The 21,177-nt window shown below is 41.0% G+C and overlaps 2 protein-coding genes across 9 annotated transcripts; one reads left to right on the top strand and one right to left on the bottom strand.

The window, feature by feature from the left end:
* Window positions 1–435: 435 nt before the first annotated feature.
* On the bottom strand, window positions 436–14,096 carry LOC104346283 (tRNA selenocysteine 1-associated protein 1). Of its 6 annotated transcripts, none has more exons than XM_086469500.1 (9): window positions 14,048–14,096; window positions 12,498–12,671; window positions 11,040–11,120; window positions 9,744–9,874; window positions 9,027–9,158; window positions 8,011–8,130; window positions 5,719–5,914; window positions 5,005–5,050; window positions 436–4,206 (listed from the first exon to the last, which is right to left on the bottom strand). In XM_086469500.1, the coding sequence occupies exons 3-9, from the start codon at window positions 11,049–11,051 to the stop codon at window positions 4,070–4,072; spliced, it is 774 nt and encodes a 257-aa protein (XP_086325626.1). In that variant the 5' UTR covers window positions 11,052–11,120; window positions 12,498–12,671; window positions 14,048–14,096; the 3' UTR covers window positions 436–4,069. The 6 variants fall into 6 exon arrangements, with proteins under 6 accessions (XP_086325626.1, XP_086325628.1, XP_086325627.1 ...); XM_086469502.1 differs by having other exon boundaries at window positions 11,040–11,117; XM_086469501.1 differs by lacking the exon at window positions 14,048–14,096 and adding an exon at window positions 13,572–13,607.
* On the top strand, window positions 13,858–21,175 carry PAK1IP1 (PAK1 interacting protein 1). 3 transcript variants are annotated; one of them, XM_086469497.1, is made up of 11 exons: window positions 13,858–13,934; window positions 14,764–14,926; window positions 15,424–15,544; window positions 15,642–15,716; window positions 16,369–16,421; window positions 16,886–17,031; window positions 17,123–17,220; window positions 17,969–18,068; window positions 19,060–19,186; window positions 19,780–19,972; window positions 21,054–21,175. In XM_086469497.1, exons 1-10 carry the CDS (start codon window positions 13,872–13,874, stop codon window positions 19,938–19,940), a joined length of 1,107 nt encoding a protein of 368 aa, XP_086325623.1. In that variant the 5' UTR covers window positions 13,858–13,871; the 3' UTR covers window positions 19,941–19,972; window positions 21,054–21,175. The 3 variants fall into 3 exon arrangements, with proteins under 3 accessions (XP_086325623.1, XP_086325624.1, XP_086325622.1); XM_086469498.1 differs by lacking the exon at window positions 21,054–21,175 and having other exon boundaries at window positions 15,424–15,511; window positions 19,780–20,891; XM_086469496.1 differs by lacking the exon at window positions 21,054–21,175 and having other exon boundaries at window positions 19,780–20,891.
* Window positions 21,176–21,177: the final 2 nt, after the last annotated feature.

The raw sequence follows: 21,177 nt of genomic DNA, 5'->3' as shown, positions 1-21,177 counted from the left end.
GACCCATTTTGAGATGAGGCTCTATTTCTACCACAGGCTTGCCAAAAAAAGATCTTCATCAATATAATCAATAAAATAAAAGAAAAACAGTATTTTGGCCTGGATGTGTAGCTCTTTTTGTCCAGGAAAGAATTACCATGCTAAACTTCAAATTGGGAGAGGGGAAGGAAGGGTATGAAGATGTTATTTCCATCATGGGAAGAGCGAGATTTACAAAGGGATACAAATTGTGCCCTCTGGTACAGACATACACCAGGAATAACACGGACTTTTAAAATGGTACCTGCGTGGGGAATGGACTAGGAGTGCACTGGACACGTCAGACTTGGTCAAATTCAAACAAGACTCCCTCTTTCTGATGGCACTAAGGATATTAAGGTAACCTGTAAACACAATTTTCTCTTCCACACATGTGTCAAAGGCAGCTACACTATGTTTGCTCTGTAAATTCAAGTGCTGCTTTATTTACTTATTTTACTTCCATTTTACTTATTTAGAACAATTTCCATATGGTGACATGCCTTTAATGATACTCATGACTCAGAAATACTTGTCAATGTAGTCAAACAACGTCTATTGACGTAAGTCACTGAAGTTAAATAGATGTTATTCAAAATGAGACAAAACAAAAGGCAAACATATATATATTTCTATCCAGCAGAATGATAGGGATCATCACCATTTGATCAATCTTCCCTGTGAGTTATATCTGCAAGTTACTTTGAGGTAGCGCTAGAAAGAAGCTGTTGGTCCAAGAGCATCCCTGCAAAAAGAAACATTCATGGCTTCAGTACCATTTAACCTTTTTGTACCCTTTCAAGTACCCTTTACCCTTTTTGGCCCGTTTTTTTCCCTGTTCACTGACTGCAGGATTAGTAGCCCCTCAAACCATTGTACTAAAGCCTTTCTGTTCAGAGAATGACAGAAAACAAAAACACTACTCTTTTTGAAGAAATTAGCGGGTTTTGAGTAAAGGCACTATCACAGCTAGGTGCAATGAGTTTAAAAAAACCAATACTATTCTTGCAAAAAATCCCTTGATCAAGCTTTAAAAAACCCAACACACTTCAGCTGGGTAAAACAGGGACAAAACAACTGGAAAAAGTGAAATAGCATGGCATTGGAAAAGTTGCTTCCAAAACCTTTTTTTTTTCCCCCAGACAGTCCCACTGCAATTGGACCTTTACAGAACTGATGACAGGCGCCTGCAGGAGGCATGCAGGTCTCTACGCACACTAGGTAGCGCAGGCCGGTAGCTGTACAACAGTCATGTGTTTACTCAGCAAATTCTCAGCAATGCATCCTAACAGTTCTGATGCACTCACTATTTCCTGTGTTTGGGGTTCATGGCTAGCACCCCAATATAGGAGGCAATTTCGCATTCAGTAAGGAACGTGCACTGCACCCGCCACGTTGATCCCATGTATGCACTCCTAACTGGGAAGGGGAATAGCCTAGCAAGGCTCAGGAGACAGAAAAAAAAAGAGGTCAGAGAGCCATTTTGGAACAGTATCACACAGGCTGCAAACAACAGACTCTCTTCCTCCTTATTTTTCCTGTAAGTTGACTGGAAGAAAATACAGCCCCAATGTTTCTCAGGTGTGGAGAACCAATGGCCCAAACAACTCTCACCGCATTGCACAACCGGCGTTGTCACTCTACGGATACCCTGCAGCCCAGAACAGGGCCACATGCCTGTCTGAAAACTGTCTCTAACACACAGCATAGACACCTTGTTAACAGGTAAAAACTGCATCAATGGGGTGGCTACAGACTGTGACTTTTCTGAGGTTTAGGTACTGTGGTGATACAGCATCAGACTAAGTGAAATCGCAGAGCTATGCGGGCCCCTCATTACATAGTTCACAAAGATCAGCACAGATACCCCACAGCATTTCTGGTGAGCCAACTCCCATCCTTAGCATCACTCTTCTAACTGGTAATGCAATAAAAGGTTTCCACGAACTACTTGCTGCAACTTCAGCACAGACCTAGGTGATGCTACGCAAGCCACTTCACAGCAGGACGTAACCCAGGCACAGGCCCGGAAGCTGCCTTGCTGCTCACTAGATACAAAATCCTTTGCTTAGATCAGTTTCACTACAAAGCTCAAGCACCACAGCTACACCCTGCAACTGAAGTGGCATCAAATGCTGTACAGTTTTGAAGCTTTAACACTCCCATCCAAATTCAAAGGGACTATTTTGAGCTTCCTCCCTACTGCAGTCCCCTGAAACAATTCTACACACGCACACAAAGCACCATCCTTTACCACCCAGATTCTCTTTGCTTCATTTATTCCACTTCCTGTCACATTCTCATTGATAATCTCCCTACCATCACCCTCCAAAGAGTCACCAGTTCACGCAAGGGAAGTGTTCACCCAAGAAATCCAAGTTCCCAGCTACCTTGCAACTAGCTCTCCCCAAAGCAGGGCAATGGTTGCTAAAACTGTGATGCTACTGCACTCGCCTAGGTAAGGTTTTTTTGCTTTCTGTCTCTTCCTGCACTTACATCTGCACAAAATCCAGGAAGAATGAACTTCCTGTAGTACTCCAAAAGCCTCTTGTTTTAGAGTACCTGCATTTCATGGGCTGGACTTTAAAAATATGCCTAGCTGAAATTAAACTGTGAAGAGAAAATGAGACAATTCTGGTCAGCAGCTAGAAATGACCTGCCAGCACCGAGTCACCACTCTGCAATACAGCATTTGCTTTAAATTGAAGAACAGGATATAGGTTGTAACCAGCACTTTAATTACATTAAGTCATGAAAAAAGTCAGATAGCTTCACCCCTATCTGCCATCATAGCAATTATGGTTTAGATTGCCCCCAAAGCACACACTGTAGCACCAAAGTGTCTCGACTAGCTTTAGTAGATTCCATGGCTATTAGCTATGATAATCTCTGCTACCTTTTTTCTTGCAAGAATATTCTTCTGGTCCCAGCCTAACTTATTTTATCACTATGCACATTAAGTAGTACATACTTTGGCATGCAGAGGGGCTTAAGTAGCCCCTCTGACTGGAAAGTACTTCATACCCTCCAACAAGAGACCAGTTTAGAAGCAGCCACTCAGAAGCTGCTGCCTTAGAGCAGAACTTTCCTCATTGCTATCTCCCCTCATCTCCTTTGACTTGAACAGTGAAAACTATCATCCTACTAAAATTTTATAACCTCATCACTACAAAACACCTGAACAGGAAGGCTGAACAAATTACAGAGATGCTGAAGATCAGGTGCAACCTAGTTGAAGAGTTGTTACTAGGATAGTTTATTCCACATAAGTTATTTTGCCTCCTTCAAACCAGAAATTTATTTTCTCCAAGGATTTTTAGGTTTAAAAATATGTATTGTGTTACACTAGTTTCATTCCTGTAAAGTGTAAACTAACAATAAGAAGGGCAGGAATAAAATTGTCAGTAGGGATCATCTCAAGTCTTTGGAATGTTTGCAGCTATGGCAAAGTCTGCCCTTCCAGATGTTTAAAATACTGTACTGACAAAGGAATTCTGACCTAGCAGATCAACAGTAGTACAGTTAGCACCAGCAGCCTGCAGGAGAAGTGGGCCAAAGCGTTCCCATCACAAACCCTGGGAGTGTCTCCCAAATACACACATTATCTAAGCAAGCATGTGAAGAGCTTGCACAAGTTGCCCAGGTAACCTGGAAATGTGTTAGGGCTAGTTTTTGCTAGCATCCTGATGCCCAGACCAAAGCCACGTGAAATACCCCTACTGCCTCCAGCTAAATTCCACAAGCCAGAAGAGAATGTGCTTCACATATGTAAGTAAAATCCCTTGCTGGCAGGTTTGCAGAAACAAAATTTTATTTACACAGGCAAGTTTATCTTTAGACCCCATTGAACTCTTTACATTTCTAGAATATTTACATGATTTCAAGATGCTCCAAGTAGAGTGATGAACAAAAAAAAAGATTACAGAAACTGTCAAAAGCATAGCAAAAAAAATCCAACCTATCATTGTGCTTTAAAACTTATGATCTAGAGTAATGTAGAAGAAATGTAATTTTAGCACCTTGGTCATAACGGTCATGCTATATAAGACACTTAAATAGCAGGGGGGATGTCAGAAGTGACCGTATCCAGAGGTTGCCAGTGACAATTCATGAGGGAATCATAGAGTTCTTCGCTTGTCTCCATAAATTGTCTGTTCATTTCATCAACATCCAAGTAGAGCTGTGGATCTGAAAATAAAAGCCTGGTAAGTACAAGTGTTGGATCTTGGGAGGCATGCACACAAAAACCTTATGTAAATGCCTAAAAGCATGTTTTAGCTAAATTTAGTAATTTAATAGATTTAATAGTAAATGTAGTAAGGTGTTTATCCACCTAGCACTTTAACAAACCTGACAAGTCCAGCTTCTTTTGGAATTTGTGTATTAGAATACTAGGACTATCCAGAAACGCCAATAGAGAACAGATTTAAGGATAATTAACCATGAAACTCTCCCAAAATTAATTTAATTTCTACTACAGTATGTGTTCAGCAGGATAAAGTTTCTGAACACTAATACAAGGTATCTCCATGCAAGGAACCGTCTGCAAACCTTCCAGGCCAAACCATTAAGTACTGTACCAAATCTGTAAGTGCAAGTTGAACCCTCCTTTCAGGGCCCACAACATTAAGCTTCTACCTCAGGGTTTGGGAAACAGAGCTTTTGCCTATTAATGAGTTTAGCATAGAATATGCTTAGGAGAATCAATACAAAGATTTGACAAATTCTGTGTTAGACCATTTTGGAAAGAGAATGAAGGCAAAGTTACATGAAACCTACTGTGAAGCCTTGTTGATTGTGTCCCATTTCACCTGACATGGTGTATACGATCAGCTCTAAAATCTCACCTCAATCTCACAACCCACAGAGGATACCCCTACATCAGCTGAATTTCCAAGACATTCTTCATCCAATAGTCATTGGCTTGTACTGTTAAAGGGCACAAGTATCACTGCAACTTGAATTTAGCCACAAAATCATTATTACCTTCAGTTATTAGGTCATCATTGATTTCAGTCATAGCTGAAGTTTCCTTAAAAAATAAGAAAAATCTCATTAAGTGTAATCATGATCCATTTTGGAAAGCATCACAAATCCAAAAAAAAATTCGTACTCCAAAAACATTCCCTCCCACAACTACAAGAACAGGCAGGGCAGGAAGGTGGTGTTTGTTGGTGAGGGCTTGGTGGGGGGAGCTGTTCAGGGGTTCTGTTTGTTTGGGGGTGGTTTGTTGGTTTTGGTTTTTGTATGTTTGTTTTTTGGGAGGGGTAGAATGTTGTTTCCGGGTTTCTTTGTTTTTAAAGAAAACCATTGTATAGTTCAGGTTGGAAGGGACTTCTGGAAGTTGTAATTGATAAATCGGCTGATCTAAGGTAAGACCATCGTACAGTAATTCTTTAATTTGCTTTAAGCAAAGTACATCAGAAAAATAGGAAGAGAGGAGGCCTACACAATTAGGCTGTCAGAACTGTTATTTGGGATACATAACAAATAATGGTGTATAAATCTCTAATTCTACAGAGGCACTACTTAAGCACTTAAATCAAAGATATCTCTGAAGGAAAACTGCTATTCTAAACCCCACATTAAGCAGAAAGTGTGATTTCAGTTTTAGGACTTTTTTGTTCTGACTTACACCACTGATGCAACTTATTAGTTGTGAATTTTTTTTTCTTTAAAGCAAATGTGTAATATCTTTACCTCAAAAACAGCTGGAGCCATAACAGCATCTCCTAAAGAGCAGTCTCCAACAGCTTGCATGCTATCATAGGGAGCATAGGAGCTGTAGTTGTATTCAGCATAAGGATCATAACCCCACTGTGAGTAGTAGTTCTGATAATCTTGGTAATAATCATTATAGTTGTATGACTGGTACCGCTGGAATTCTGCTTTCAGTCTGAAACATGAAAAGTTATACACAGTTAGAGAACAATAAACTGTAAACTTAGTTCTGAAGTTAAACAACTGCCAGCTTACACATTTCAAAGTTTAAAGGAAGCTTTTCCGAATAATTGCCTAAGCAACAGTTTAAGTCACAGCACAAAATCTGTTTATACAGAAGCAAATGTTCTCACCTTCACCAATATCAAAAGTAATTATATTCATGGATTAACTTGAGCCATGACACTTATCTGTATTATTTTTAGTATTTTTAGTATCTGTGTAAAGCAAGCTTCTAATAAAACTAATTTGTTAAGAGACCTTTATCAAGCACAGCTGCTCTAAAGATGCATTCAGTCTTTATCAGCCCTTTATCTTTCATCTAGTCAATACTAAATCTTACTATTCCCAGAAACAAAGGGGTGAAGTCAAATTATCTGCCTGCCATTTGACATGTCTACCTCCACCTGCTCAATTTTTAGTCCATGAACAGTTGCTGAAGTATAAGCTGTCAGGTCAAGTCAGCACTGCCATTATCCAGCACAAAGCCAAAGAAAGCAGCAGGAAAACAACAAAACTCATTGGTTCTTAAAACCAAAGGGCCAGCTGATTAGTTTTCTCTCCTTTACCTCTCCCAAGTAGATTTTTCTCAGGGACAACTTCACACTAAGGACAAGAATCAACACGCAAGTGCTGTCTGTACTAAAATAGGTACAAAACTAGAGGTACACTGCATAAAATACATTCAGATAACCCAGGAGCATATTCAAAAAAACCTCCTCCATGCTTACACATTTCTTCACCAATTACATACAGGCAGAGCTCTTGTGTTTGCAGAGTCCAGTTTTTCTGCATCTCCACTTCATTACAGAGAAGCCAGATCTAGGCTTTTTGTTAAGAATACAAATTGAAGCAGCTCAGAAATTTCCACTGTAAATGACTTAGTGACAAAGTACTCTGATGGCTGGGTATTTTAATGCTAGGAGAGCACAGTACTCAGCCATTCAGACAGATATAGATTATTTTAATACCTACATGTGCTTTGTTACTGTAAAGCTACACATACATTCTAACAAATAGGTATTCTATTGTCTTGCTACTGTAGTAAACAAATGACTACATAGTGTCTCAAAGTCTTCTGCTTCCAATTTCTCCCCTACATACACCTCTGTAGGAAAGAAAAACCTGAAAATACTGCTGACATTCTGCTGGATAGCAGAAGTGAGGAAATGCATTTCTTTGTGACCTCTTCTTGTTTTCAAAATAATTTAGTCAGAGCAATTCTGGACAGTGCTCTCTCGGGCAAGAGCATTTCCATTCTAAAGACAAGAGGCAACGCTTGCAGAATTACCCAGGATAAAGATAAATAAAAGCAGTTATTTTTACTATTTAATAGAACACAAGCGAATCTCATGAATATACTGAAATTGTTTTAGATAAAGTTCTATTCTTGTCTGTATCCTGGATCCAAGTTTATCAAATTTAGTATCAATTCTTCAACTGTTCAGAGACTTGAATTGCCTTAAATAACTGAGAACGGTGCTGGCAGAGTAAAAACCCTCTCAAAAAATCGATAGACTTTAGATTCCCTGTTCCCCCACTTGAAAAGCAAAGAATATTCTACAACTGTCCCAGCAGTATCTCCTTTAGCTTCTTTCCCCGCTACATTCTGTATTTCTCCACTTAATACTTCCTTCCTCTGCCAGCCCACTGTAAAACTAGCAACATGCTACCCTGCCTAGAGGCAAAGGTCTAGAAGAAAAGCTCCCTAGCATACAAACCCACTTGCTGTCCCTTCTACCCTCTCCAGGCCCAAACCTGGAAAATATTTCTGAACGCATTCAGCTTCGCTACTGTAAGAATTAAGGCTGGTTACAACAGCAGCTAAGCCCAAGTTACAAAATCTGACTAGACTTAAGATTTAGATTCCCCCAGCAATCAAAGACATTGATGAGTCCAGGGAGCCAAAACATAATGCTTCTGTATTTTTGGGTTTGTAGACTGCATCACAGGTACAGCCATTATAGCAAGGGCCACAAACTTTACAAAGGCAGAGCTACAACAATCTGATTATTTAGAATTACTGTTATCAATGCACAACTCATTTGTTACCTTTTTGAAATTCCTATGCTCAGCCGGATTCGTTTTCCCCCCAGACCTGGTGCATTCTGGCAGTCTTGCAGTGCCCTCATCTGATCACCTTGCTCACCAAATCTGACAAAGGCATACCCTCTACAATTTTCAAAAGGGAGAAAACAAATTCTAGTATGCATAACAGTTACAAAGCTAATTAATTCAATTTTTCTGTCTTCTACAAAACCAGAAGATAGTAGCTACTACAACTCCTGTTACCTAAGCAACCTCTCTGGCATGTCACGTGCACAGAAGAGGCTTTCACCAAATTAAAAACTTGGGCCAGAAGCAAAAAATCTTTTTGTTTGATAGAATTAGGATGCGACTTGCTGAAAACCCCCAAAACAATCATTAATTGCTATTTGTGTAAGTAATCAGATTCCTTATTTCTGCATTTACAGCAGTTAATTTATCAGTCAGTATTAACCCACTCCTAGCACTGTACAGCACTAACATTCTTTTTATACTTGCTTTGTCTTAAGTTTCTCAAATTAGTCTGTTACAGCCACCATTGTCTAAACAGCAAACACTCACCCCTACTTGACTCACTGCCTGGTCAGTGTAAGCTCTGCTAGCCTTTGTTCACCAATGTTAATAGGTTCACTCTCCCAACCCCTAAGATTTGCCAGGCCTTACGTTCTTCTCCCACATGTAAAAAGGGAATTAGTCATCTGCAGTACTGAAGACAAAGTAAGTGGACACGCTGCTGTACATAAGCACAGCAGCACACACTTCAGTGCGCAGCTCTCCCTTCTCCCACCATCTGAGTTTTTCATGCAGATATGCACATGGCTAAAAGAATTGAAGCTTGTCACTAACTGCTTAAACTAACCAGAACTTTTCAAAACACAAGGATATGCATTGTTAAAAAAAGTAATGCTACCAACTAATCTCTCTTCCTGCCTCTGAAGAGAATACAGAAACAGTTCTGACAGTTTCTTATATATTATAGAAGCAAATGTATTGACAGCATTACAAATTTTCACAGGCATTACCTGGAATATCCCAGCAGGTCTGTTGCTATTTTGCAGTCAATACACGACGGGTACCTCTTTAGGAAATAGTCATAGAGCTGGAAATCATCCACTTCTGGAGTAAGCTCCCCAACAAATATTGAATAATCCGGTCTTTAGAAAGATGAAAAAGAACAATTGTCAAGTTTGAGACTAAGGTAGCCGACTGCAGTATTAAAGTACCTAACAAACAAGCAGGTAGTTATCACTGCATAAATAAGTAGCCAAAAATCTGAAAGGAGTATGAACTGCAACTCTGCTGCGTAACGTACAGACCTGCAATGCCATCACTCCAGCATAAAGTTCTCAATTTCTCTGGGTCCATTCTACCACTTCCGCAAAAAAAAGCATTTCAACAAAGACCCATTGAATAAAAAAAACACTTTCAGACATTGGTTTTGAAAATAAATAGTTATTGCCTGAATGGGGAGGAAGGAGGCACAAAATACACAGAAAAACTATTAACTCAAGTTAGAGCCATGGTTTAAAAGAGCTACGACTATTTTGCCACTACTTCTCTGTGATTATGGGAGAGGCAAACTACAAGAGACCTTCATTATTCTACCTGCACTACACTTCCAGAAGCAATGGCGCCAGATGCGCCATTTCAGGATTTTAAAACTAAGTGATGGCATTCACAGGTCACTATCAATTTAAATGGATAAGGGGTTAGAGCTTCTCTTTTCAAAAGGGCTTTACCTGGCTGAAGTACTACTAGGGACAAACTCTATTCTTCCTGGTTTTATTTTGTTCTTTTTCTTCCGCTTCTTCTGTGGTGTCCTCCACCAGCTGTAGGCCTGGAGACATTCTCTTTTTTTCGCCATTAAGTCCTGTTGGGAGAAAAAAAATCACCTTTATAGTATTTAGCCTCATTTACATTCCTCCCTCCCACTCCCCATCACCACAGGTGATTTCCCCATATTCACCTTGCCCTTGAAAGAAGCCTGGGGTCCCATTTCTCCCTCCGCCTCCCATGAGGGAAAGCAGCCTCTGGGGAAAACGCCTGGCAAAAATAACAGAGCCAAAGGATTGTATGAACAGCCATATTCCCCTGACTTGTCAAGCTGGCTAAAGGATTGACAGCTTCCTCTTGGAATTAGGGAAAAAGCAGATAGCCCTTCGATGTTGGCCAATCCTAAATGTTAACTAGCTTCAGGACTGGACTGTGCTCCACTTGAGCTCCAGGACTCAAAAAACCCTGCAGCAGCACAGTCTGAGTGATGAAGAGGCAGGAAGTCATCACTGTCACTTAGAAGGGGTCTCAGCTGTCCCTACCTCCCTTCACCTAGGAATTCTTCTTAAGTGAGATGCCTCTCCTCACTACCCAGCTGTGAGTCACTCTCCCAGGCCAGGAACAACAACAGGAGGCCGATAAATGGAATGTAAGGAGAAAGCAGACCAGGAACAGGCACTAGCTTGGCTGAGGGAAAACTCAAACCCAGACGCAAGGCCAGGAAGAAAGAGGCATAAAACGTGCCTCTTGGAAAAAAAATAAAAAAGAAAAACCAAAACCCCAAACCCCACAGTTCAAAAACGAAGTGGGGCAACTACACAAAAGAGGAGGGAAACAACAGCTGCATTAACACAGGTTGCCTCCCTCGCTTAAGATTCTGAAGAACAAGAACTTCGCAAAATAAGAATGGTGCTCCGCAGCATTTTTTACTTACGCAGGCTTTAATGTTCTTCCTCTAGAACACCTCTACATGTATCTTACATAGAGAGTGTTACGTGCAAGGTCCTTCAGAAGAACTCACGCTCAAACAATCCAAACTGCAAAGCTCAATGTTATACCCCCAACCTGCTTCAGTTGGTATGATTAAGTGTCCAGAGGACAGCCACCAATTACCACATTACCAGAAGAAATCGTAGTACTAAAATATCACCCAACTCAGAGCAAGCTAGCTATTTCAGCTTTACATTTACTAGGAATTCCAAGTATGGTTCTGGAATCCATTTAGGCACTGCAAGCCTGAATTTCTGACCAAATGATCTTACCTGGCTTGCCATGGTTCAAACTCTCTTCTGCTTTTCTTGACGCACACGGCTGCACAGGTTCAGTATGTTGCACTCCTTCTGCTGAAAACATGTGGGGGAGGACCGAGAAGATAAAGAACCTTAACCTTGAGACAAATTACTTCCAAAGATGTTCACCCTGCCTTATGTTTTTAATGTTACTAATTCAGAACTTAGAAATTTAAATTCAGACTTGTCACTGCTAAAGCAAGGGAGACAAAATGGCCAATGAGACTATGATTACAAGTCACCTTCACTTTCTTAAATTGTAATAGTCCACAAAGTTTCCCCACTGTCCAAAGCATTAAAAAATTACAGATCTTTTAAATCCTTATCTTTGAAATACCTACATATAGTAATACAATAATTCAGAAGATCCATTTTCTAAAAGTTAAAAACAAGGCAATAAAGATACAGGCTTCAATATGTTTTGTACAGCCCCCCAGGTTTTTTTCCCCTCCATTCAGCCAAATTAAGGGCAAATTTCTAGCACAAATTATACAGCTGAAAACCAGCAGTGGTACTTCCTATGTGCTAAAGAACAAGAGAAGAAACAAAACAGGGTTGAAGGCACAGTACAGGTTAATATGATCTTTCTCTGCACCTCTTCTTAAGTACATCTTCTCTCTTTTGCCTCTTCCATATACACATTTCACTCACTACCAGTGAGCTCGCAACAACAAATGACCTTTTACTGTATCACTAAAACAGTGGATACACGTTCCTGAAGAGTTATGTACCTCTCTGTTGATTCCGATATCCTTTAAGCTTTTTTCCCCCTAGTCATCCAATCAATACAAATCACCACAGAAAGTTTCATTTGCAAAACATTTTGCACCTACTTCCAGCTATTCATTGACCACTGCTGACTTTTTACATCCAGTGTTACTCCTTCTATCCAGATGCTTGACTACTGAAGTTTTAATTCCCATTTCCATGTGAGAATTTAAGTAATGTTACCAGCTGGCCAAATCCCCATTCACACAATACAATAAATACAGAGTGCTTGTAATGCCTTAAAGGCTTGCCCACACAGGGGAACAGTTCAGAGAACTACTTCTGAAAATACACTAGGCTAACCTGACAGGATAGCCATATACCATAACTAGAACATCCATGCACACTGTTATTCAGAATAACTTCATCCCCATGCCCATTCTGAAGCCAAGAAAGTAATCAAGCACAAACAAGCTCTTAAATACAAGCACATACAAGCAAGGTTAGCACAGGCCCTCTTACTAAATCTAACTGTGCTCATTACAAAGTATAATCAGCAGCAACTTCTTCCTGTTAAAGGTTATTATTAATAAAGCTATCCACCCAGTGATGTTTCTCTAAGCATTACTTTTTAATAAAGAACCATGAACTCCTCCATGCTGTAAACACTGAAACACTAATTCTTCAATTCACAGCTGCACAATACTTTTTTAAAAAACTTACCGCTCTTTATTGGCGTGGCTTTAACAGAAGACGCTCAAAGCAGTTTTGTTGCAAAAGACTATTAGAAGGCAAGTGATGCAATTATTTCTCAATCACAGTTATCGCTTTTATGCAAGATAGCGCTTTTGTACTCTTTCCCTGTCCAATCTTGACCGTTGCCTCTTGATCTTTTCACTAGAAAACAAAATATTTAAAAAACAATTAAAGCAGCATATATTAACACCGTATTTTTCACGTTTGCCTTCACTGTAACTACAGTCACAGCTAGCTCACCATTTGAGTACCATGGTAGCTTTAACCTCCACAACTCAAACACCTCCTTAACTGCATTACACGTGCGTTTTCCCAGCCCATTTATCCCACGTTCTTCTCATTATGTTTGTGCCGGCAAAGAAGCGCGTGAAGCCATTTACGAACAAAACCGCCTGCGCGAACCCTGCTCGTCCGAGCCCGGAGGACAACCCGCCTCCTCCCCCCCCGCATTCATTTCGCTCACACGAGGAGCCGGCTCGGGGCGGCGGGAACCTCCCAAGGCACCTCGGCCCGGTGCGGTGACCCCAGCCGAGCCACCCGACGAACCCAGGCCTCGGCCGCGCCGCACCGTGACGCATTTCTATAAACCACTCGGGCACGACGGGAAGAGCCGCGGCTCCTGGCACCAAGTGCGCCCCGCCCGGCCGCGGCCCTCCGCAGCGCCCGCGCCGCCCCCAGGCCGCGCTTCCCCTTCATTGTGCTCCGCGATCACAACGACAACCCGACCAAATAAAATACTAATAAAAAAGTTCGCGGGGCCCTGACGGAGGCCGCGGCGGAGGGGGGAGGGGGGGGGGGGGTGTCACCGGGCGCGGGGGCGCTTCGGCCCAACGGCCACCGGGCCTCCCCGCACGCGCAGGCCCGTGAAGCGGCTGCTCTGAGGGCCCGGGGGAGGGGAAGGGAGGGGTGGGGGCCGCCCTCCCTCCCGTTGCGCAGTAGATCGTTCACACTCGCGCTCTTCCCCACTAGCGGCCCCCACACCCCGGCCCCGGTCGCCGCGATCCCCCTTTCTCCCCCCGCCGCCCCGATCCCGGCACTAACGTCTCTCATCCTCCGCGTCGCCATAAGCAGCACCGCCAGCCCCGCTTCCGCCCCGCGAGGACCCCCCTCCCGGGCTGCCCCGCGCAGAGCCTGACCCGCGGAACCCGCGCCCTCGCCGCACCCTCCGCGGCGCTTCTCCCTCGCTGGCGGCTGGAGGCCGCAGACTCTCCCCTGAGGCAGCGCTACCGGCCGCCAGCCGCGGGCCCAGCCCGGCGCGGCGTGCTCCGGCGCGGGCGCAGGCGGCGCGGAGGACGGACGGCGGCTGAAAGCAGCAGGGCCCTGCGGTGGCGCGGTGCGTGGATGGAGCTGGTAGCGGGCTGCTACGAGCAGGTCCTCCTCGGGTTCGCCGCCCGGCCCGCCGAGGTAACGGGGGAGGGTAAAGGGAGGGAGAGAACGCGGCGGCCATTAGCTGCGCCCTCACGGCCACCCGCCGACCGCCCCCCCCCCCCCCCGAGGAGAGCTGCCCCACTACTCACCGACTCGTCCCTCCGCGGCCGTGCGGCCGGGCGCCGTGTGGGCTTTTAAAGCGCCACGGGGGCGGGGCAGCCTCCCGCAGCCTGAGGCTCGGCCCCTCAGCCGCCTAGCGCGGGGGCTGGGAGCGGTCCACGGACACCTCGCTTTCCGGCCTGGGAGGGCGGGAAGGGCTCCCGGGAGCTGTGGATCCTTCGAACTGCGGGGAGCGATGGGGGGGGCGGGGGGGGTTGCGGTGCGAGCTCGTTGCTCTCAGCCTTTCAGGGCCGAGCACAGAACAGCCAGCTGCGCGGGGGATGGATGCCACATTGTCTCGGGGGGGGGGGGGGGGGGGGGGGAGGGGGAGGGGGCCAGTGCCAGGTGGAAGGCGTGTCTGCAGCCTGCAATGGTGGAAAAAGGGAGAACCCGCCTTGCTTATCCATGAGAATTTTCTCTGTGCAGATACTTTTTCCCATACAGCTTCATCTAAGCCCAGCACTGATTACAAGAGGTGGTTTGCACAGTTAAATCGTTTGGACTAATCTCCCAACAGCACATTAACTCAATAAGATCCCATTATACCTAAGTATATAGTTCCTTTCTTTGCATTTTACACATATGCTTTTTCAGGTTTTACTTTTTTTTAAAAAAAAAAAAACAACTCACAATTACAGGATGATGAAGTTGAAGCTCACCATGACAAGCTTCAGAAAGAGCTGTTAATTTTGTATTTCATTTACAGTCCTGGACAATTGTCCCTGATTTTACACATCATGCCCACTCTGCCTCATTGTCAGCAGTAGCAGTGAGTAACAGATATGTGGTCACTGGGAGCAGAGATGAAACAATCCAAATCTATGACATGAAAAAGAAGATAGAACATGGGGCACTCCTGCAGCACAATGGTAAGGGAGTTTTTCTTTGTAAAAAGCATTAATGGTAGAAACTTATAGCTGAAAAACTGGCCCTTACTAGAAGACGAAAATTGAATTTTTTTTTTTAAATAAGTCTTTAATAGTGATGGCGTTGGAGCCATGATGGTCTGATGATACAAGCAAGGTAAGCTTTTCAGCGTAAAAATCCAAAAATCACTTTGGGTATTAGCCCATAAATATAGCTGCTTCTTCCAATTATTTTTAGTTCTAACTATTTAAGAAGTTATGGCCCACAAATGGCTTGTAAGCCGTTTTTATTCTACCAGGACAGTTTATCTAAACAATCCCTACTCCCAACAACCATCTTTTCCACTTTATGTGCCTCCTGAATTACAGCTGTGTGATACATCAGTTGATGGCCGTCCATATAAACGTGTTCGGGTCATTTGTAGCTCAACCTTGATTATCCTTTTTCTCCTGATAACCAAGAAGTACCTGGAGCTAGACTGAACATGGTTTGTTTCTAGGCACAGTAACTTGTTTGGAGTTCTACAGTACTGCGCATCTACTGAGTGGGGCTGAAGATGGACTAATTTGTATCTGGAACACGAAGAGGTGGGAATGCCTGAAATCTATTAAAGCACATAAGTGAGTTTCTTAAAACTGTATATTCACATACATTTTCATGTTTATTTTCCTTGTAAATAATATATGTGGCTAATACGTTGGTTTGGTTTTTTATCAGGGGGCACGTGACATCTCTTTCTATTCATCCTTCTGGGAAATTAGCTTTATCAGTAGGAACAGATAAAACATTAAGGTGAGTTGAAACTGGTGAAGGAATGCTGAGAATCATAATCCAGTAACTCTTAGTAAGTTGTTATAAGCCACAATTCCATGTTGAGACTAGACTCTACAACACTGATAAAACATACTTGGACATCAAACGGTTCAAAGATCCATTGGTTTGTCTTCGTAAGTTCTAGGTGCCAGCAATGTTTTAAAGTCTTAAAAATAATCCTGTTCCTAGCTTCTTGATGTGCTCTGACTTTTTGTAGTCACTTGTAGGTGTATAAATTCATTTGCCTTTTGGAACGCGATTTGTTTAAACTTCTGAAAGCTGTCTGGTTCTGTTTAGTGTGAGAAACGCAATTTTTCACTCAGAGTGCATATGTGTTGCTGTGTATATGTGTTTTAAATACATAAAATGCTGTTTTAACAGCACAAATTGTTATTCGGCTTCTTTTGGGCTCTGCATTGCAAACGGTGCTTTATAAAATAAATATCACAAGTTTGACCTTACAGTGTGCCAGTGATATGTGAAGTCATCATTTTCTCTTGGATTAAGGCAGCAGTGAAATGCACAGAGATGCTTAAAAGCTTCCTTTGGATGCCTCATGTCAGCAGACAGGATTTCAGTTTCACTCTGCTGTTTATAACCAGAATGCACATTATCTATTGTTGTCTTTCAGAACTTGGAATCTTGTAGAAGGACGATCAGCCTTTATCAAAAACCTGAAGCAAAGTGAGTTTATCAGTCTAAATCCACTAAAAAAGTAAAATTAGGTAGTTTTACTTTTTGTGTAAAGTAGACTGAATTCATCAGTAAGTCAGTTAATTGCAAACAACTTTCACAATGTCTTCTTTACACATGCAGGCAAGCATATGTAAGCTTATGTCAATAATTTACTGAAAGGAAAACATAGTGACACTAAAGTAATTGTTTTTTCCTTGCAATTTCATGTCAGGACATTTAAATAAATGTGTTTTGTTTTTCTTTATACACTACTGATAATCAGAAATAAATGTTTAAGAGCATAGTTTTACTTGTTTATTCTAGGTTATTTGATTTTTTCCTGCATTTTTTCTCAGGTTTAGGTAGAAAACAGTGTCTAGCAGCTTCTAAAGATTCTTACTTTTAGATTCTCATGCAATATAGAGTGCAAAAAATCTGTGTACATGTGTATACAAATGTATCAATGTGTACAGATGCCCACATAATTAAATGGTCCCCTGATGGAGAGAGGTATGTGACCGTGATAACAAATAAAGTGGATATCTACAAACTTGACACAGCTTCAATCACTGGCACTATCACAACAGAGAAGAGAATTTCTTCACTCAGATTTATTACAGTAAGTACGAAACAGAAAGATGCTGGGAAATTAACTGGTTTGAAACACATGAAATTAATCACACTTGCATTTCTTTTTTTCCCGTTCCAAGGATTCTATCTTTGCCATAGCTGGAGATGATGAAATCGTAAGGTTCTACAGCTGTGACTCTCAAAAATGCCTGTGTGAGTTTAAAGCTCATGAAAACAGGTATTCTGTATTTGTTTACTATTTAAATATTTATGGCAATGCTGAGTACTCAGTAAAGTTCAATGGCTTGTAATGTTCAGTATATTGTACCGATTTTGGTTTTGTTTTAGTATAGAAAGTGAATTTATTTATGTGCTAAGACTTGTTCACTTTTAGCATGCTACCCATGCACAGTTACAAAAACAGGGTATAGAATTAGAAGTATTACAGTTCTACATTTATGGGTGGGGGTGTGAAAACAGAGGTACACACCTCTGTGTGTGTGGTCTATGCATTTCTGAACCTGGGTGCTGCTATTTTCCTGCAAGACCATCTGAAGAATGTTTGATTAGTCTTTACAGAATCTGACTCTTTAATGCTTAATGAGTTGTATGCAGTCCAGACAATAGGAGGGTAATCACATATCCTCTGTTGTTGAATACCAAACCCTTGTCCAAATGCTGCTTTTAATTCATCAAAACACAAAAGTATTAGCTAAAATGTCATTGATGTGGTGAATAGTGTGTGATTAAAAGTATTAAAGTGTTTTGAATTGAATCGTAACAAGCCTAGCAAAGGCAAGTGTTCGTACTGTAAATGACAGCACACAGAACAGATTATCGTTCCAAGTTCCTGCCTGTCATTTGTGGGTTTTCTGTTCAAACTGGTTTTTAGACTGTTGCCTATTCATCTTTAATTTCTGTCAGCTTACTGTTCTGAAGTGAGATGCCATGCTATAAATTAACAAAGTATTACATTTTCTTCACAGAATAAAAGATCTCTATAGTTTTGAAAAAGAAGGACAACATGTTATTGTTACTGCATCCAGTGATGGTTACATTAAAATGTGGAGTGTGGATCTTAATAAGGTTGGTTTATTAAACTGCTTGTTATGTTTCTGGAAAAATACCAGACAACCAAAATTGCAGACAGATCTGTTAGAAAGATTGATTTAAAATCACCAAGGAAATTTTACTTGAAATCTGGATGTCTTGATCTTCCCCCATGTTCAGTACTGTCTGTATTGTCTATGCATGTATTTTTTTGCACTTACGTATTTTTATATCTTTGTAATTTTTATTAAAGAAACAATAAAATCTGATGATACTATGGAGATCTCATCTCCTCTGTATGTAAAGTCATGCTTCCCTTCAGACCCACCTGCCCAGACTTACGACTGTCTAATCAGTTATGTATGTTCTGATTGCTGTGAATTTTTGTACTGTTTATGACTGTTGCTACTCTTAAAAACAGAAACTCTATGGTTTGGGGGGGGGGGTGGTGTGGTTGTTCATGCAAGGGGAAGAAGTTGTCCTTTTGAAAAATTCAAACACAGTAATGCACTGGGTACTTTTATTTCCTGTATTTTCAAATTATACAATTGCAGTTAAGCAATTTGAAACACACTCTGAAGAGTTTACTTTTATCGGCAGCCTTGTCTTTGTGAGGGAGAAAAGGAATCTGATACATTAACTTAATTCAAATTATTTTAGCTGTACCAGAAAATACCTACTGCTCTGGAGAAACTTCTGAAGCCATTAACAGCTTTTTTTGTGTGGCTCTATGACTGATCTAGTTATTCCTCATGTTAAACATTAAACCCCATGTGCCTGAAGCCCACTGATCCTGCTTATCAAGACACGTTCTTAAAGCCACTGGGAGATTTTTGTAAAGCCATCACTGAGGAAGGGTATTAGGAACAGGGCTGTGACTATTAACAGCCTCTAGTTGTAAACATTTTTGGGCACCAGAAATGAAGTCGAAGGTGGGCGATAAGATACTTTCTCACCTCAGCTACTTCAGTAAATTTAAACAGAAATAAAATAATGTTTAATTAATCTTTTTCTGTATTCTCTTCAGATTCAAGATGTGCCATCTTTACTGTGTGAAGTCAATACCAAAGCTAGGCTGACATGTCTTGCAGTATGGCTTGACCGAGCTTCAGAAATTAAACAAAACTCTTCTAAAGCTGCAACAACATCTCAGGGTAACAGAACTGTGTGTATTTTTGGTTGATAATGTGACTGTGAAATATAATATACTAAATGCATTGGAAAAAGTTTTGGTATCTTGAAGAATTTGGGTATGACGCTGACAAGTGATACATATATCCTTACCAATATGATCATGTCTCAAGCCTGCATGTATGCTGGAGGATATAAGCCTATTTTCACTTTTATTACAGGAAAGTTTTGTTTCTCTTTACTGGAATAACATACAGAGGAAGCCACTGTGAAGCTTTTGAGGCAGTTAAGAAAAGAATAAACAGTTTGATAGAACTGCGTGTCTTGTTTTCCCATAAACAAAATTAGCTCCGAGGCCATTGTAGTTGGGCAAACATAGGAAGGCTGGCTCAGGTGTTTTTTTTTTTGCCATTGTTTTCCTATTGTAATGTATTTACGTACTTGATCTTTAGATATTTTCATATCACAGGCAAAACTAGCATAAATGGCACATTTACTGTAAATAAAAATAATTTATAACCTGTTTTTTAAAATGAGATACAAAAAGATCTCTGTGCCACCTTAGACTATGAAGATGGGACAAATATTAATATGAATAATTTCTTGCTTTTTTCAGCAAATGAAGATGAAAAATCATCAATAGTCAAGAAAAACAAGGTGTGTTGGGCTGATAAAAATGATAAAACAGCAAAAAGAAAGAGAAAAATTACTCCAGAGAAGCAAAAATTGGAAGCTCCACTGCAAAAGAAGAAAAAGAAATGGAATAGCTCAGCATGAAGGCAGCTACTTTTTTCTCTCCTGAATAAAAAGTAAATGCTGGCGTTGCTGTAGTTTTCATAAGGATGTATAAACCTCTGACAAGACATATACCTCTGTACTGATCTGTTGTTTAAAAGCAATGGATGTTTTAACCCTAATAAATTGCCTGGTTGTTCTGGGAACTAGCAAAAGAGATGGCAACTTTTCCTAAGTGAATGAGGCAAAAATAAATTCATGATATGTAATGTTTATATTTTTCTATTAACAATAGCATACATTTTTTAAATAGCTCTGAAAAAGCCAGCTAAAATGATAAAAATAGCTGCATCTGTCTCAGTTACATTTTTGTCTCACTTAAGTGCACATTAAAAATACGTACACTTTTTCATTTTAGTGTTGCAAAAATTCCGGTCTGTTTGACTCAAAATATGATCTGCCTTTGTCATACATTACTTTTCCTTCTGTAAGAAGGAACATGTTAGAATTACTTAAAATATGATGATCACATTCCATTCATACATTTACAGAAAATCATACTGTTTAGTTCTTGACATGGGCTTATACATAGAGTTTATAAGCAAAAGGTTTGGGGTTTTTGCTGTGTCCATACTTAATGCATTTAATTTTTTTAAAGACTTTGCACCCATGGTTCACATGATTGAAATCTTTTGTTCAGAATATGATACATATTTTTAGGTGGAAGAGTTTATATCAATAAAGTTTTGCTTTCTCTTCCCCTTTCCCATAGTATTTTTCCAAGCCCTTGATCTGAGCTGTATTGTTAAAAAAAACCAAAACCTAACATTTGAAATGTTTGTCATGCTGATAAAATGTCACCCATCTGTTTTGCACTTAAACAAAAACTGAATTCCAGACCTTCTCAGTCAGTGGGAACAGGATTTTATCCTAAGTCTTATCACAAATAAACAGTGGAAAAAACAAAGTTGAGCTGGAGAGAACAAGATCAAACAGCTGTGCTAAATGTTTTCTTTATTTCTTTTAAAGTAAGGCATTTAATGGTTTCTGCACTACTGGAGTAGTCATTATTCTGGGGGGGGGGTTAAGAGTAATTGGAATTATGCTTTATTCTGATTCACTTCAGTAATAATCTGTTCCTCCTTATTTGCGTAGCAAGAGAAAAGGTAGAGAAAATCAGAAAAAAGATTGAGCCACATCTGGAGAGAGGGATGCGGGCTGTCTCAGGGATGTAAAATAGGATATATCTCCAGCTCATCACCGAAACAAAGTGAACATC

Source organism: Leptosomus discolor, chromosome 8 (genome assembly GCF_034619465.1).
Source record: "Leptosomus discolor isolate bLepDis1 chromosome 8, bLepDis1.hap2, whole genome shotgun sequence".
Classification (NCBI taxonomy): Eukaryota; Metazoa; Chordata; class Aves; order Leptosomiformes; family Leptosomidae; genus Leptosomus; species Leptosomus discolor.
Note: the sequence above shows the minus strand (reverse complement) of the source record. Positions and strands in the feature narration are given on the sequence as shown.